This window comes from Carcharhinus amblyrhynchos, chromosome 11 (genome assembly GCF_965287045.1).
Source record: "Carcharhinus amblyrhynchos chromosome 11, sCarAmb.v2.hapA, whole genome shotgun sequence".
Lineage (NCBI taxonomy): Eukaryota > Metazoa > Chordata > Chondrichthyes > Carcharhiniformes > Carcharhinidae > Carcharhinus > Carcharhinus amblyrhynchos.
Genome location: NC_137334.1, coordinates 34,219,803 through 34,238,053, shown reverse-complemented (window position 1 = coordinate 34,238,053; position 18,251 = coordinate 34,219,803). Strand labels below are relative to the sequence as shown.

The following is an 18,251-nucleotide window of genomic DNA, read 5'->3' as shown; positions in this document are numbered from 1 at the left end:
GAGGGTTTCAAACTCATTGTTACTTTGTGATCCTCTTGACTAGTTTGTGAATATTGGGTAAGTTAGGATCAGGCTTGGCTGTGATGGTTCCTGTGACCATATTGCCTACTGACTAATTGTTTGAAGTGGTCCTGGAGAATAGCCATTTGTTGTAATACTGTCAATCTATATACTGGCCTAAATCAGTAGTCATGATGTGGATGTGCCGGCGTTGGACTGGGGTAAACACAGTAAAAAGTCTGACAACACCTAGTTTTAGTCCAACCGATTTATTTGATAGTAAACGCACAAGCTTTCGGGTTAGTCCCTTCGTCAGGTGAATGGAGAGTTCTGGCCTCAGACAGAGCATATAAAGCACAGACTAACCCGAAAGCTTGTGCGTTTACTATCAAATAAATCGGTTGGACTAAAACCAGGTGTTGTCAGACAGTAATTTCTAAACTGTCTGTGCTTTATATGCTCTGTCTGAGGCCAGAACTCTCCATTCACCTGACGAAGGGACTAATCCGAAAGCTTGTGCGTTTACTATCAAATAAATTGGTTGGACTAAAACCAGGTGTTGTCAGACTTTTTACTAAATCAGTGGGCCAGAGGAGAGAGGCGAATCGGAAAAGGAATATATGATAATTCTTCTCATCCTCCTCGAATCTGAATCAGAGGATATTTACATTAGGAAAGGAATATTTACATTCGGCCCGTGAGCATTTTGACCACTATCATGCCTTTTTCGTGATTGTTCATATTCAAGTATTCACCTAATCCCTCGTGAATGCCTCAATTGAACCTGTCCTTACCACTCTTCCAGGCACTGCATTCCAGGCCCAAACTACTTATTGTAAGGAAATGTTTTTTCTCATCTTGCAATTGTTTCTTTTGCAAATCGCTTTAAGTCTGTGCCCTTTCGTTCTCAATCCTCTTACAAGTGGGAACAGTTTCTCCCTATCTTTGTCAATCAGACTCCTCATGATTTTGCACATCTCTAACAAATGTCCTCCTAGCCTTCTCCTCACCAGGAATAACGGCCAAATTTTTCCAATCTTTTCAATCTCATTTGCACTCACTCACTCTGCCTCCTCACCCTTATCCTGCTCCTTGGCTCACTATGCCACTCTCATGTCCCATTCGTTCTCTCCTCATATCTCTCATGGCTTCATATTTCCCCTTCTCATCCTCCTCGTCGTCACCAGCCCCCGTTCCCCGTGCCCTCCTCCCACCCTGTTCTTTCTCATTGTCCACCTCCTTCCCCTATTTTTCTTTGCGTTGCCACAATGCCAGTTAACCGTCACTTTTCCATGTTCTCCTGTTTGTCACCCTTTTTTCTTTTGCAATGCCACTGCATTTAAATTTCTCTCCATCTTTCCATCTGGTTTTAAGCTTTTCTGTTCTCCTTCCTGGCAGCCCCATCTCCATCACATGCCTCTCCACATTTCCTCACTCTCTTTGGAGCTGGTAATCTGCTATCTATATCTCTTCTTGGCTGCTTTCTTCAATATTCCCACAGTCCTCACTTCTCCAGTTTGCAGATACTCCATTACGTTTTCATTCTTCCAATCACATCATGTCATCTGCAAGCATCATTGACCATGGCACTTCCTAACTTGCTTAGTTAGAACATCCATGACAACCTGTAAGAGGTAGAGGCTCTGTGGCCATCCTTGGTGCAATCCAATTTTGGCTTTGAACCTCTCACTCTGCTTCATATCTCTCCTTCCTCTTTCCTGGCATTCCTTATTCATGTTGTGTTATAGTCACGCACACTCAGGGACTTCACAAATGCTGACAAATCTCCAGAATCTCTCCTTTGGCACCCAATCGTAAGCCTTCTATAGATCTATGAAAACAATCTTTATATTGCATTGGCCTTCCTGATATTTCTCCATCACTTATCTTAAAATGAGAAATCTATGATTATTTTAAAAAATAAAATGGTTCTGTTTACTTTTACATATCATTTGACTACTAATTCTGTCTTCTAGAAGTACATCTCCTGTCAATCAATGAGTTAAAGCAACAATAACTGTGCAGTCAATACCATCTCACTTTAGCACCTGAGAGTTAGCATTGCAATCTGCTGCTGCTTTGGGAAATTGCAGAGTTTCAAAAAATGAAGTCTTGATTATATACGGAGATATAATCTGTAGCATTATCATAATGTGGAAGGATATCGAGGTTAAATATCTTCTATTTCTCAAAAATCTTCTGCTGAGCTAAATAGAACTAAGCTGTTTTTGAGATTTTCTTGTATCATAGAGTGCTCCAGGGAAGATGATTATATATGTAAATCCTTTAATATTACTGACCAGTAAAGGTCCTCCATGAAAATGTACATTTTGCAACTTTGCGGGTTTTTATTCCTACAGGTGTAGGCTGTTCATCCTCATGATCCTGTGCTTGCTTTCAGACAGATCATTGTTGATGGGTACGCCAACACTCTTTACCCACTTTTATTCTGTATACTTTCCTTATAATCTAACCTTCCTCAGTCTTAAATATTTCACATGACACAATATCAACAGGTACTTGAGAGATTGATGCTACTCTATGTATGAACAAGTACTATCTGATTTGACTTTTCACTGGCATTGCTCTAAATTTAAGATTTAATCATACTGTTCAGAATTTTGCCCTCAGAACTTCAAGCTGCTGCTCCTTAAGTTCTGGAGGGCCACCTATTGACCCTCCACCTTAGAAAGCCTGTCCGCTGACCTTAATCCGACAGTGAAATGCTGAGTGACCACTAATTGACCAGTTCAGGCAAAGTTGGTGCCGGGTGACTGTTCCTCACACAGGGCAGGCCTCTGATTCCCTTTTGATCCTGAAGTTATTGTTTCGAAATCCATTGGGAAAATTCCTACCGTCAGTCTCCCCACGGACTTTCAGCACATAACTCATCAAAAAAAAGCTTTTTTGAGCATAACACATGGAAAGTTGAATGGACTGACTGCTTTAGGGATCAAGGGGGATAAATCCAATCTCACTCTATGTAAAAGGAAGTTATACCGATTAGGTTTAGCTTCACAAATAAGAACTTAGAGAGTCTTCCTCAGAACATTTCTGAAACTCAAAATATAAAACAATTTTAAATGGAAATTTACATAACTTTTGCTCTATACCCACAAAATGCTGCATTACTCGTATGCATTTTATTTCATCCATCAAGATGCAGAATGTTTTGAGTTTTATTAGAGTGGTGCCTTGTGTGTATACTGCTCGTAAAGGCTTTCAGCATGCACTGTTCGTCATAAAATATTGAGGATGAATTATGTATTTACCTGCAATTAAAATCAGTTGTTTGATAGCGGTCATTATTTAACGTTTCTGCTAATGTCTTGCTTTGCTTGAATTATAGAGAGGAATGGTGCCTCAGTCTCCGAATACAGATCTATTTGACATGGTTCCATTTTCACCAGCATCGCCTCTTTTACCAATACCATCCAGTAATGGCACAGAACTTCCTCCTTTACCTGTTAGATCTTCTGAGACTAGTGAGTTTTTTAAACTGCATTAACACTTAACCCGCCTCTTGTATTTTATCAGCTTAAATGTTTCTTCAATGAAATATATGTTAGCAGTGAAATATACAAGTTATTGGATTATGATACTTACAGAAATTGCTGAGATTTTTAATGGGATAAAGTTTCTTTCTGGGTTAGTTGCACATGTAAAGTGTTTAAATAAATTCTACATCCTCCGTGATAGAGTCAAATTATTCTTCAAAAGTAATTTGTTTCTGAAACTTCTGCATTTAAAAAAAAGGATAAGAATTTCTGAAGCTCTCAGTGGTTAGTCCAAAATACCCATTGTTTACGACAAATAAGCCAGTAAGTTTGATCAGCAAATGTAAAAATGATGGTGATCATCAATTTTTTCATGTGATGATTTTATTTGGTTTTGACAAACGTTGAAATGATTCTTTATTATATCCTTTGCAGGAAGAGATATTTTTGGTGCTGAACCTTTTGACCCTTTCATCTCGGGTGGGGGAGATTTTCCACCAGACATTCAGTCCAAGCTGGATGAAATGCAGGTGACTAATGCATTGAATAATTTGTATTTTTTTAAAAAATCATTGAGAGTATAATTTTGCAAGTTGAAATTCAGATCTGGAAGCAATACCAGCAAGTGGACCTATTTATGTTCTGCAGCTCTTAAACTTGACAAGTGCCAATACTCTGGAGAATGGCAGGTTATGAGAATATGTCAACATTGTGATAGACTGCATGCTAATCAGCAGTTTAGCTGTGAACTATCTTTGAAGAAGAATCACTACAATATCTCAAGCAGTATAACCAAAAGAGCATATGCTTTATAATAATAACAATGGATCTTTGAGTAATAGAGGTTTACAGCAGGGAAACAGGCTCTTTGGCCCAACTTGTCCATGCTGCCATTTTCTTTTAAACCCCTAAACTAATCCCAGTTGCCCACATTTGGCCCATATCCCTCAATATCCATCTTATCCTCGTAACTATCTAAATGCTTTTTAAAAGACAAAATTGTACCTGACTGTACTACTACCACTGGCAGCTTGTTCCAGACACTAGCCACCCAGTTGTAACTTTTGAGAAAAGGAACATATGTTCCAAATTTTTGAGAAGCTTACTAAAGTTTACTAAGGCTTACTAAAAGGAACTTACAGCATCCAGCTTGTCATTGCAATCTGCATTTGTCTTCACATCTACTTAAAATCTAGACTATGTGCCAGATGAGGCTAGCTCAAAGAGATATTTTCATGGTTAAGCAGTAACTGCTAGAAGTAAAATTTAGAAGATTTCTTTCCAATGCTGTTCTCTCCGATGGTTCAGAGTTTTCAGTCAGTTGCGAAGTAAAGAGGCTCACTGCTTATTTCCAGCAATCCCACTGGTGAGAATTTCACCTCTATCAGTGTGCAGTGATACTCTAACTGATTACAGCACTCAGCATTTACAACATGTAGCTGCAATAATGTCCAAGCTGCTACCAAACGTGTTTAAAGATTTCCATAGGCACCGAACCAGGGAATAAAAAGCACTAAACTAAATTACTTTAAAGAAATTTCACATTAAATACATTTTTGAGCATATGCATGTGGTGAAAGTAAAAGCTAAAATATTGAGAAAAAAACTTTCTTTAAAAAACAAAATTTAAAACCTCTTAATTGATCACTTAACTGCACTCCATGAATATAAAATGTGGTTACGTGGCCCATTCTGTTGGTCGTCAAATGTTATCCCAGTGTAATTTTTATTGGGTTGGCAACAGCAATGTAGGGGTGGTAAACTTGTTATTGATTACAATGAGTGCTGACTCCAGGGAAGCAGCCTGCAGTGTTGTCTGTGGCAGAGCCCTGGAAGAAAGATGACAACTTCAATGCTTCCGTGCTAATCCACACATGCCTGACATCCTGAGGTTGCAGTCACTTTCAGTGGCATTATAATGGGGAACACAGACAGTTGGCCATTAAGCCCCTGTAGTTGGAGGTGTCTTTACAGTCGATGGTTCTGCTGATTCGTCCCAGAGGGGAGAGATCCTGTAATCATTGGGAGGCTGATGTAAGGTAATGAATTTCCTACATGCTTTCAAACACTCATCCACATTTAACAATGAAACACATTGTGATGTAAATCAGGCAAATTGATTTCTGCCAATATTCACAGTCCATTATAACCTGTTGTAGGGCACAAAGGGGTATGATGGACACCAAAATGAGCCCTCTTACATTGTGCTTCAGCGCAAAAGCTCAACTTGCAGTTGAGTTTGGCAACAGAGTATCAGCAGGAAGTATGTGCAACTCATCCCCCATAAAATAGCACTGGCCAAACTGCTTTCTGTGCCTGCTGGCATGGTTGGAAGAAAATATCATCTAAAGCAAAGCATACACTTTTTTCAGTCCAAGTCGAATCTGCTAGGAAACGTTAGAATTCACTCTGCTCTGGCAGTGGCTGGTACATGGCCTGAATAGAAGCTAACTTCATCTCAAGATTATTCACAAATTATCTTGAATGAATTTGCATGCTTATTTGTATTGATAGTTCAGAATGTTAATAGTCCAGTTGTGTTATAGCTGTTTTATAATAACTGGCCCACTGTTAGTTTCTGCACTACTTTAATTAAACATTAACAAGTACATAAATAATGAGGCAAATGTTATATTTCACTAAGAATGATATTTCTCATTCTTTTAAAATGGAGTTCCAGTTTTGCACCCACAAACACATCTCCCTCATGCTGTCCAAATTTTATTTCCTGCTTTTGGTCTGATGTGGCTTGAAGCTTTTTTTAACCATATTTGTTTCAATTATCTTGTCATTTATTGGTTTAATTTTGCTAATCAAAAATATACAATTGTATCTTTACTTATTATTGTGTAATAATGGTCAAAGTAATTCATTCTTTGAAAATGACTTTCAGATATTTTTGAAGTAAGTTGAAAGATGCTATCTGAATAAGCCTGGGCTTTTCTGGTCCCATCAAAAGTCAATGGACTTTGGGCTGGCCCGATGGTGGGTCTCACCATGGCACTGCCAGAAATCTCAGCCTACATCTTTTTTTTAAGTGGCAGAATTTTGGAAATTGCTTTAGCACACATGGTATACATTTCTTAAAAATGCACTGTCCCTGAGTGATTATTGTATATATGATAGAAATCCCACTTTAGTTTGGCAGAGGAACATAGAGAGGGTGCCTGGTTTAAAGAAGTGCACTGATGACGAGGCCTTCTCTTGAAGCTGTGCAGGTTTATATGCTTTCAGGATTAGATATTAGACTTCCTCAAAGGCTATCACTGTTTGCTGTGCGGATATATGGATTTGGGCCGGCGTCTGCAGGAGTTTGCGCGTTCTCCCCGTGATTGCGTGAGTTTTCTCCGGGTGCTCTGGTTTCCTCCCACATCCCAAAAACGTGCTCTTAGGCTGATTGGTGTTAACAAATTGTCCCTAAATTAGTCTTCCCTCAATCTTCCCCAACAGGTGTAGACAAAGGTCATGGGTAGAGGAGGGCACTCAATTTTAAAATGGTGGCGTGGGCTCATTGGGCCGAAGGGCCTGTTTCCTGTGCTGTTTCGTTCTTTGTTAGTTCTTTATTTGCAAACTAAGGTATAAGTATATCGTATGATGAATTATGTTTGTTTTCCATTAGCTATAAGTGTAGTTTTAATTCTGTAGTTTTAATATTTTTCAGTCTTACGGAATTGTGTTGTAATAATTGTTTATCCTTTTCTTATGCCTGCCTTTCTGCCTAGCAGCGTCAACGATGGTTGGTACTTTGTATCTTGAATTATTACTCATTTATACAGGATTAATGAGATTAATTCTACTGATGTTGTTTATAATACCTCCGATGAGAAAAAAAAAGACTGATCTTCAAAGCGTCTAATGTAGATTAGGATAACCAAGACCATTTGGCCTATTTCAGCGCATCTTGCTCCAAAAGCAACCCATTATAGCATTCAGCCATTTCATAAATGATTCCAGCATCCTGGAGACTCATTAATCCTCATCCCTGTGAAGAACTGTGCTCTGTGGGTGGCACGGTAGCACAGTGGTTAGCACTGCTGTTTCACAGCTCCAAGGACCTGGGCTTAATTCCTGGCTTGGGTCAATGTCTGTGTGGAGTGTGCACATTCTCCTCGTGTCTGCATGGGTTTTCTCCGGGTGCTCTGGTTTCCTCCCACAGTCCAAAGATGTGTGGGTTAGATTGATTGGCCATGCTAAAAATTGCCCTTTAGTGTCCTGAGATGTGTAGGTTAGAGGGATTAGCGGGTAAATACATCGGCATATGGGAGTAGGGTCTGGGTGGGATTGTGGTCTGTGCAGATTCGATGAGCCAAATGGCCTGTTTCTGCACTGTTGGGTTTCTATGATTCTATGATTTCATCTCTCCTTCAGTTAAGTTGACACACAGTCCACAGTTAATTCTGGCTTCATGCTTTGTTGTTTGCAGCTTCTACAATTTGCTTTTTTGGGTAGCATCCATGTCTTTTCCCCAGTCATTGAGTATACAGAATACAGTCTTCCACATGCCAAATTGTTCCTACTCATTAACATGTAAGATATGATTGTTGAATTTTACTTCAAGTTGATGCAGTATTAATATTTCAACAATATATTTGGAAGCAATTTTGATTAGCATTTAAATTGTTATTATTTGATTTGGTATAATATTTCACATGTATTGTTATACAGTGAAAAGTATTGTTTCTTGTGTGCTATTCAGACAAAGCATATCGTACATAGGGAAGGAAAGGAGAGGGTGCAGAATGTAGTGTTGCAATCATTACTAGGGTGTAGAAAAAAATCAACTTAATACGAGGTAGGTCCATTCAAGTCTAATGGCAACAGGGAAGAAGCTGTTTTTGGAATCGGTTGGTATGTGATCTCAGACTTTTGTATCTTTTTCCTGATGGAAGAAGGTGGAAACATGATGTCCAGAGTGTGTGAGGTCCTTGATTATGCTGGCTGCTTTTCGAAAGCAGCAGGAAGTGTAGAAATTGTCAATGGATGGGAGGCTGGTTTGACTGATAGTTTGGGCTTCATTCACAACCCTTTGTAATTTCTTGCAGTCTAGGACAGAGCAGGAACCGTACCAAGCTGTGATACAACGGAAAGGAATGCTTTCTATGGTGCATCTATAAAAGTTGGGTGACGGTTGTAGCAGACATGGCAAATTTCCTTAGTTTCCTGAGAAAGTAGATGAGTTGGTGGGCTTTCTTAACTATAGAATCAGCATGGAGGGACCAGGACAGGTTGTTGGTGAACTGGACACCTAAAAACTTGATGCTTTCAACCATTTCTACTTCATCCTCATTGATATAGACAGGGACATGCCCTCCACTACACTTTACTAGGTCATGCATATATTAAATGACTCATGCTATCTTGAAAGTCATTTCCTTCCCTTCTTATTTCTTTGGGCTTCCCCCACCACATACAATTCCACTGACAATCTGCTATACCACCAATGTCGCTGTTAAATTAGCTGCCAAGAAACTCTGCAAGAATAAGCTGACTGATTCTTCTGCTTCTAAATCAGTCGCAACTCTGTACATCATTACAAAGCAAACTGATTAATATTATTAATTGCCCATTGGAAACTTTCAGGAAGAAACACGTTCAAGGGATTGCTACCTTAACTGGTGGAGGCCCAACGTGAACACAAATCAGTTGGAGGTCCTCTTGCAGCATGTTCCAGAACTTTCTGACCACTTCACTACGTAAGCCACTCTAGTGTCCAAAAACAAAGTCTCATACAAAACATCCGTCTTTATCTAAAAGATATGCAAAAAATGGATAGAAGCAAAGTTAATTTTTTTTTTGATCTTGTGCTAACATGTGAAGAATGCTTAGATAGTACTGAAATGAATTAAGAAGCTAGAAATACCCATCAATAATTAGCCTCAAATTATCTTTGGGGCCTACTTAAATGACTGTTCCACTGATCAATTGAATTAGCTGGACAAGGCTCTGATTCCAAAATATACAGGAGAATAGCTGGTCTTAGTAACTTTTTATGCATGATGATCTCTCATAAATGCACTTTGCTTGTGCCTACCTCCAATTTGAAGAAGTTAAAATCCCTGAGAAGTTATCATTTGTTTTACACATCAGTTGTTACCAGGCTTTTATATAAATTCCTCAGCTCCTACATGTGTGTGATTGATGGTTGATGTGTTGTGCATTTCTTTGCTCTTTGAAGTAGACCCCATTCGCAGTTTGATAAGTAAAGCTGACAGATTGCAAAAGAATCCAATCATGGCACAGAATGATGTGGGTTACTTTTGGAGTTTTGAGTGCTGTTCATTTTTTTAAATGCTGTGTTGCCTGTTGCTGAACACAAGCTTCTGCTCTAATTGTAATCCATTTCCTTCTCTTTTATTTTCTAGGAGGGGTTCAAAATGGGACTGACTCTCGAAGGCACTGTGTTCTCTCTTGATCCTTTGGACAGTAGATGCTGACATTGAGAAACTGATTATTTTCGCATTTGGATCATAAACATATAGTGCCAGTGAAGTGCCAAAAAGCTTTTTCTTTTCCACGTTATTTGATAATATCTCCCTTATGTGGATTTTTTTAACTCAACTCTGCTTGCATTCTCTTCTTGCATCTTTTTGAAGTCTGGTGAGAAAGTAGCATAGAATAACTGCCCGTGATTAATGTTAATGTAAAATCTGCATTCTGCTAGACATTTAATGGAGCCATCCCTTTGTTCCTTCAATTCTAACATTTGTCCAAGCATAAAAAAGATCTCTTTTTAAAATTAGAATCAGCACTGAATTGCAAAGGTCCAATTTTGGAAAGGATTTTTACTCGAAAGGAAAGTTCTACTTTCTGTTCTTCCCATCTATCTTCAAATGAAGGGTTCATGATGTAGCCTGCAGCATGTAACATTGGAGGTAATAGCCTAGATTTTCTCTGAATTGGGCTGACTCAGGAGCTCTTTAAAAGTGGCAGATCTAGCTCAGTTCTAGTGTCCCCACCCCCCCCTTCCATTTTCCAGAGGTTTTTTGCCAGGGCAGGGTATTGCTGTGGAGAACCAGTTCGCAGGCAACACTCTCATCTTTACCTGCTCCGTTGCAGGGCTGAGCAATTCAAACTATACTGCAGCAATTTTGTGGAGTCAGGGCCTTCCCATAAATAGACATGGTTGACAGCACCTCAAGTGGGGAACTAAAAGGGAAACTGCCACCTGCTTCTGAAATTCCTGATCGATAGGTGATGTGTTCTGAAATAGAAGACAAAAATCTGCCCTTTCCATTTCAGTAGACTCCAATGGAGCTGTGATATTTTTGATAGCTAAGCCCATTGTGAATGTTTGGCTGGGTTTCAAAAACTGTTTAGTTATTTAGCTCAGCAGCAGCAGGTCGAAAAAGAGCTAAATCCTTCAAGTGGTTAGTCAGTTGTAAAAATAAATAAACATCTTAAATATTGCTGAAAAGAGATTCATTTTGCCAACACATTTCATCTTGCACTCATCAGGACAAGTGTAAAAATACCAAATTTCAAACACTCGCAGCAATTTATATCACAGGAGAAAAGGAATGCTAAATGGTTGGCAAGTCAGCACTGATTCACTGAGGCATAGCCGTGGAGAATCAAACGGGAAGTTGTAAGCTTCTTAGTAATGCAAAAAGGTACAAGGCTTGAACATGTTTGCAGGGAACAGCTCCCTGCATGTGACTGTATGTCTCTTCTAGCAAGCATAAACGAGCCATGTTTAAAAACTTGACTGACTATCTTAAATTCGTTGCTCCTGTAGCTAATAGCGCTCTCATGATTGTTCAGCAAGTGCAGCTTGATTGCAGATTCACATCAAACAGTAGACACTTTGTTTGGGTTATGCAAGCATGGTGGATGGAATAGTCTATACTCTGCCTCAACCGAATGGCCAAATATGTTGTTTGATTTGATCAGCCAGTTGTTGGGATGAATGGCCTACGTATCTGGCATATGTGCTTATTTTGTACAACATTGTTAGCCTATTTACAAACCTGCCACAGAAAGAAGCTACCAACACTTGTGCTACATAGTTCTATCACAGCAATCTTGATGTGCTGCTATTTTTTAAATCTTTAAGTTCAAGCTGAAGTCCAATTTTTTTTTTGTTACAAATTTAAACCACTGTGCACACTTAAATCACTTCAGGTTGTGACATTAGAGTTCCCAAGCATGGTTCCTTCAGTTTTGAATGCTTAGTAGCACTTTTTCCAATGGGAAAAGTACTCCAATGAACTCTACATTGATTAGAATTTTGTAAGTATTATGGTCAGCTTATCTTTGAAGGACTGAGCCCTATGATCAAACACACTAAAACACATTTAACTTATAGGATCTAATAATGGCATTTAATGTTGTCAAAACATTTAACACTTAGCTGTGAAAATGTTACTGATTCCTCAGCACACCTCCCTCAAGCAAATAAGGCAGATTTTCAGAACCTTTCCATAAATGGCTCAACCCAGTGCAAATATTGGGACACATGGAAAAACAAACCTCCCCTAGGTCCATCAAAAGTGACCCTTGAGGCAAGATCACAATCCAACTCTAACCCAAGCCTCTTTCCATCTATGGGAAGATTACATGGGAACTTTTCCTGGGGAAAATTCAAAATTACAGACCAAAAAACTTTTTTTGCTAATCCCACGCCCATTGCAACTATTTTGGGACATTAAAATCCAAGCTCAAATGTTCCAGTTACAGTAATCTAATGAGGAAAAGAAACAGTGACAGTGCTTTGGAACATCTATAAGTACCGTTAAACAAACTTCTTATTGAGAAGAATAATCTGCCCATTATCACTCTCTTTAAAACTCCTGTACTTTCCCTTTTTACTATTATGTTTACCCAGTTTTGGAAGAGTATATTTTTGTATATGTTTATTTTTCAGTTAATTGCTGAAAATAGTACATATTAAGTGATTTTGATACAAGGCAAATTCTTTGTTGGTACTTTTTTAACATTTGTCTAGGAGGATGATGTAATAACTGGATTATAAGTTGCCCAAACCCTGCTGCTAAGACAACTAAATTGTATGAAAGTTGAATTCAAATTTGAAGTCATTCAGACATGTTGATATGTTCAAAGCAGTATATCTGTGTAAGCTGTCAAATAACATCCTTGATCACATCAGCATTTAAAAGATTTATTATTTCTTTTTTGAATATTGTATCTTAACAGTTACTAATTATTTATCTCTTACAACATTAATTTTGTGAAATAATATTGAAAGCTAAAGCCCCAATTTTAATCCTAGTCAGCACAAGCACTGGGGTGCTGATGCAGGTGCCAAACCATTTCAGCCCACAACATAAGGCCTTGGAGAATTTAACATCCAGCATCATCTGCATAGGTCCCATCTGTCACCCTCCCAAAATCAACAGGAAGTGATGGCTAGTCAGCAGATGGAAGCAGGATGTCAGATGAAGTTACGTCACTAAGCAAGGCCTTCTCCATTTGTCATCTTGTTAGGAAGGCTAAAACAGCTTTAGCTGCTGACATCTGGTTTATGTAGACATAAGAATTTGATCAGCTAATTATCTGTGGTTGTCCTTCCCACCTCCTCTCAAGGCGAGTTATGATCTTGGCTTTCAGAAGGAGAGTGAAGCCTCAGAAGTCAGGTCCCACTAGTTAATGTTAATTGTTCACCCAGTATCTGTTAGACAGGTTAGAACCTTTCGAGCCAGTTTTAAATGAGACAAAGATATGTAGAGGTCAGGGAAACCATTTAGCTCATCCAACTATTTCATCCATCAGCACTTGTGATGTTACTGTCACAGAAATTTTGCCTTATTAAGAAGACCATTTCATTTAGCAATTACTGTTTGCATTAAGAAGCGCATTGTAACAGCAGTCCTTTTTACCAAATTGCATGTATACCTCCTTGCACTGCAGTTATAATTTGCTTTGACACTACTTTTCTATTCCACTTAATATTGTGTATGCCCATATTCGACCATCTCATACTCAGTTCATAGGAACTGAAAAAAATCAATGTTTTATTTATAATTCGCTCCTCTGATACAAGCAGATGAGCAGATAGAGGATTGAACACATTTGGCATATCTTCAGACTTCTCCACTGATTTGGCAGTGGTGCTTAGTTTTCTGTTTGTCCCTCTGCAGTAACTGGATATGGTAACTATTGAGTGTAATAGCATTCACAAACTTTTTTTCTAATTTCAGAATAGTTTGTTCCCCTTTTCTTCCAGTATGTAACATCTTGCACCTCTTGGTGGATTTCACTTATCATAATTCTGCACAATTCCAAAATTGTCTAAGTTCTTCCATGATTACTTGGCTACATCATTAGATTAGACTGGAGGCCTTGCCATATTAAGTTTTATCTGCAAGTTTGGCTAACTCGCATTAAATTTATGAATCCAGCTTATTTATGTAGATGTTAAATGGTAAGCACCCAGTAACAATCCTACTCAGTACAACTCACCCTGTTATCATGTCTGTAATTAGTTCTTATAAGTAGAAATTACTTCCCCTCTTTAAGACATTTCCTTGTCCATCTTCAAATATTATTTAGGGCATTTATTTTTTTACAAACATAAATGGTTGATTGAAGTAATATTAAAATTTCTTATTTACTGGTTCTTAAAAAAAATGCTAGTGCAGACCAATTAAATATTAGCAATTATTTTAACTTTATCTCCAACTGTAATTGTAGTTGTTAATTATCCTCCCAGGTTACATAAGTATGTTTGAAGTGTATCATCTGAAGTGTAATATTAGACTGTTACTTGAACACTACACAAGATGATTGTTTTAAATCAAGAGGTCTAGAATGAAGGTTAGATCATTTAAACCTGGCATAATCTTTTCAGAGTTAATGTATTTCTACAAATTATAACAAATGAGTATCTGCATGCTTTGCCAGTATTTCAAATAGCCATCTTGTTTGTAATGCGCAGAATCTAATAAGTCTTCCTATTTCTACCTGCACCAATATCAAATGTCAATTTTCAGTTGAACATTAGTCACATTGGGATACATTTTAATGCTTTTAAACATATTTGTCAGTAGTCTGAGTATATTTGCCAATATTCGTCTTATGCCATTTATATTGTGAGGGTGGTATAGTGTACCACTGATTTATGTTATCAGTGTCTTTTTTTTGAAAGTCAAACTGCATCTCTCAAGTAACTGGTAAAGTCATGGATTTTAACAAGATAGAGTTAATTTTACACGTGTATAACTGTGTTCCTTTAAAACCATTTCCTGTTCATCACAGTGATCGTCAGCCTAGAAATGGTATGGTAATGTTGTTTAATTTTTACATATCTGTTGGGAATGACTGCTAATGAATTAATAAAATTTTAATTTTGTCAAATCGCTAAGGAAAACGTATAATTTAGATTCATAATTATATCAGTGTTATACCAGTATCTGGTACTATTGAATATACATAAAGATTGTGCTGAACCAAAAAAAGTTAAGATTGCTTCATAGACGCATATTGTTGTATTCACAATCAGTTTGGAAGTTGGAGGTAGACCAAGTCCATAACACCATATCTTTATAATGTCTATTAGTTGTAAAAGTCTCCTTCAACTGCCAACAATAAACTTTTCAAAAAATGTCGATTGACTCATTCACACAGTTTCTTTTCGGAGGTTTTGCATGAAAACTTATAAACAGAAATGCTGTTAATCAATTGCTGTACGGCTTTTGAAAATATGTTTGCCATGCAGATACAATCAACGAAACAGTAACCAGACAAAAGATATTGCAAAATAAACTACCCACGCTATTATCAACTTGGCTACACTGTAAATTCAGCAGTGAAACACAGACATGATGCTACTCACAGCAGTTTCAATATGCCATTACCAGGTCAAATATAGACATGCACCAAACTTCTGAGTGGTTCCTTTTGATGGAGTTTTTTTACTAACTGTAGTATAAGGGAGTTCTGCATACAAAAGGTTAATGTGGGAAACAATACCACCCAGAAAATAATAGAGAATCACAGGATAGTGGACTGAGAACAGTAATCATCTAGCAGAAGCCAGTGTGGATTTGGACCTAGTTAGGGCTATAACTTGGAGATGTATACAATTATGTGTTACCAATAAACAATTAATGTTCAACCATGCACAGCTCCAGAGCTCTTAGTGAGACAAAGAACAAGTCCTTACAACACTAAGGATGTGTTGACTTCTGAACAGGTGTGGATTCATGGATGCTGGCAACCATTTAGTACATCTCTGAAATTAACATCCTTGGATGAACAGAGGGATCTAGGTGTATGTGTACATAGATCCCTGAAAGTTGGGAATCAAGTAGATAGGGTTGTTAGGAAGGCATATGGTGTCTTGGCGTTTACTGGTAGGGGGATTGAATTTAGGAGCTGCAGTGTCATGTTGCAACTGTACAAGACTCTGGTGTGGCCGCACTTGGAGTATTGTGTGCAGTTCTGGTCTCCACATTATAGGAAGGATGTGGAGACTTTGGAGAGAGTGCAGAGGAGGTTTACCAGGATGTTGCCTGGTATGGAGGGGAGGTCCTATGAGGAGAGACTGAGGGATTTGGGGTTGTTTTCGTTAGAAAGAAGGCAGCTAAGAGGGGACCTTGTTGAAACATATAAGATGATTAGAGGTTTGGATAGGGTGGACAGTGATAGCCTTTTTCCTCGGATGGAGAAAGCTAGCACGAGGGGGCATAGCTTTAAATTAAGGGGTGGTAGTTATAGGACAGATGTCAGGGGTAGGTTCTTTACCCAGAGGGTGGTGAGGGATTGGAATGCCCTGCCTGCTGCAGTTGTAAATGCGCCTAGTTTGGGGGCGTTTAAGAGATCTGTGGATAGGTTTATGGATGGAAAGGGTTTGGTTTAGGTTAGAGGGTCATTGCTTTTTAACTGGTCGGCGCAACATCGTGGGCTGAAGGGCCTGTTCTGCGCTCTAATGTTCTATGTTCTATGTTCATTTGACTCTAGAGAGTCACGCACTGCCACACCCAGCATCCACATCCAGCAGGAGTCACTGGGCAGTTTTCAGGAGTGGCAACCAATGTTGTGGATTCCTTCACTAAGGGTTGTAGCCATGATTTGGAGATGCTGGCGTTGGACTGGGGTACACGCAGCAAGAATCCTCACAACACCAGGTTAAAGTCCAACAGGTTTATTTGGCAGCACAAGCTTTTGGAGTATTGTCTGTTCATCAGGTGAGTGGAGGATTGAGTAGACTTGATTACCTGTTAAGATTCGCATTCCAACTGTTATCTTGTAAATTGAGTCTGTATCTATATATGCCCTGTTTGTGAACCCAATCCTTCACTCACCTCATGAAGGGGCAGCACTCCGAAAGCTCATGCTACCAAATAAACCTGTTGGACTTTAACCTGATGTTGTGAGACTATTTACCGTGCCTTCTCTAAGGGCATGTTGGAACTGTAAGCTTCTCAACATTATCCAATTGAGACTGGTTAACAGCAGCAAGAAAGGAATATATCTGGCAAGCGGGACGCATTCTATTAGGCCGAGTAATGTGTAATATTATTCCACATATAAAATCAATTGAAGCAAAGAATGAATATCACAGTTTAGTCTTTTTAGTTTAGAATCTCATGCTGGTAATATCAGAAATGCAGGCCCTGATATGTTTTCCAGGTCTCTCTCAGATCTCTTGCCATAATCATTTTCAATCTCTAGGGGCTACTGATCTCCAACCAATATAACAGTGATGTTTAACCCAAATGACACTTGAATAGTATTTAGAATACAAGCATGAGAAAATTGTATTCGGGTGCCAATAAGTGAAACATTTTTCGTTATCCGAGTATCTAATTCCAAATCTTTGGATCAAACATAGCCTGATTTTCAACTAGGTCTATCCCTCCAGAATACTGGCACCTGATCCCACTCTCTGAAGAAACAACAGGGTTGCTGAAATTTGAAGAATGCCCTTAATTTCTGCCAATGTTCTCTACAAAACTGTAGCAGCCTGCCACTTGCAGTATTAGAATTCTCGTCTTGTCAGAACCTGCCTCAGGAATTTACAGTAGAATACAAACTACTGTCTGTGCAAGGAGCTGAACTAAACTGTTTGCAATACTCAAGTATTTTGATTTTGTCACATTGATGCAGAGCTAAATATCTCACAGCATCAATTATGAATGTTCCCCATTAATTCAGGTCCTATAGACAATAAGAAAGTTACAGCACAGACGGAGACATTTGGCCCATCTTGTCCTTACCAGGCTGAGGACACCCAGATGCACCCGACCTATAGCCCTGTAGATTACAGCACTTAAGGTGCAGATCCAAGTTCTTTTTTAAAAAGCTTATGATTTCTGCCTCCACCACCAACTCGGGCAGAAAATTCCAGACACCCACCACCCTTTGCATTAAAAGTCCTTCCTCATGACCCTCTACACCTATTGCCACTTATCTTGAATCTGTGTGTCCTGATTCCAGAATTCTCCACCAAGGGAAACAATTTCATCCGGTACACTATCTCTTCTGCTCGTAATTTTGGAGATCTTTATAAAGTCACCCGCCAGCTACCTTTGTTCCAAGGAAAATAATTCCAACCTATCTCATCAGTCCTCATAGCTACATTTTTCTAGCCATGGCAACAGTCTTGTAAATCTCCCCTGTGCTCCCTCCAGAGCAATTACATCCTTCTTGTAGTACGGTGACTAGAATTGCACATAATACTTATGTTGTGGCCTAACCAGTGTTTTATGCAATTTCAACATTATATTGTTACTTTTTATATTTTATACCTATGTGGGCAGCGCGGTGTGTCGTGAGGAATTTAGATTTGATAGC

The 18,251-nt window shown here is 38.7% G+C and overlaps 1 protein-coding gene across 6 annotated transcripts in view; it reads left to right on the top strand.

Annotated features, from left to right (window-relative positions):
• The window catches only part of gulp1b (GULP PTB domain containing engulfment adaptor 1b), a 377,446-nt gene extending 362,385 nt beyond the window's left edge, over nt 1-15,061 (top strand). For all 6 annotated transcript variants that reach the window (XM_080198844.1, XM_080198840.1, XM_080198845.1 and 3 more), the window contains 3 exons: nt 3,350-3,485; nt 3,933-4,027; nt 9,860-15,061. In XM_080198844.1, the coding sequence (XP_080054970.1) occupies nt 3,350-3,485; nt 3,933-4,027; nt 9,860-9,931 (303 nt within the window). In that variant the 3' untranslated portion in view covers nt 9,932-15,061. The remainder of the gene's footprint in view (nt 1-3,349; nt 3,486-3,932; nt 4,028-9,859) is intronic.
• Nucleotides 15,062-18,251: the final 3,190 nt, after the last annotated feature.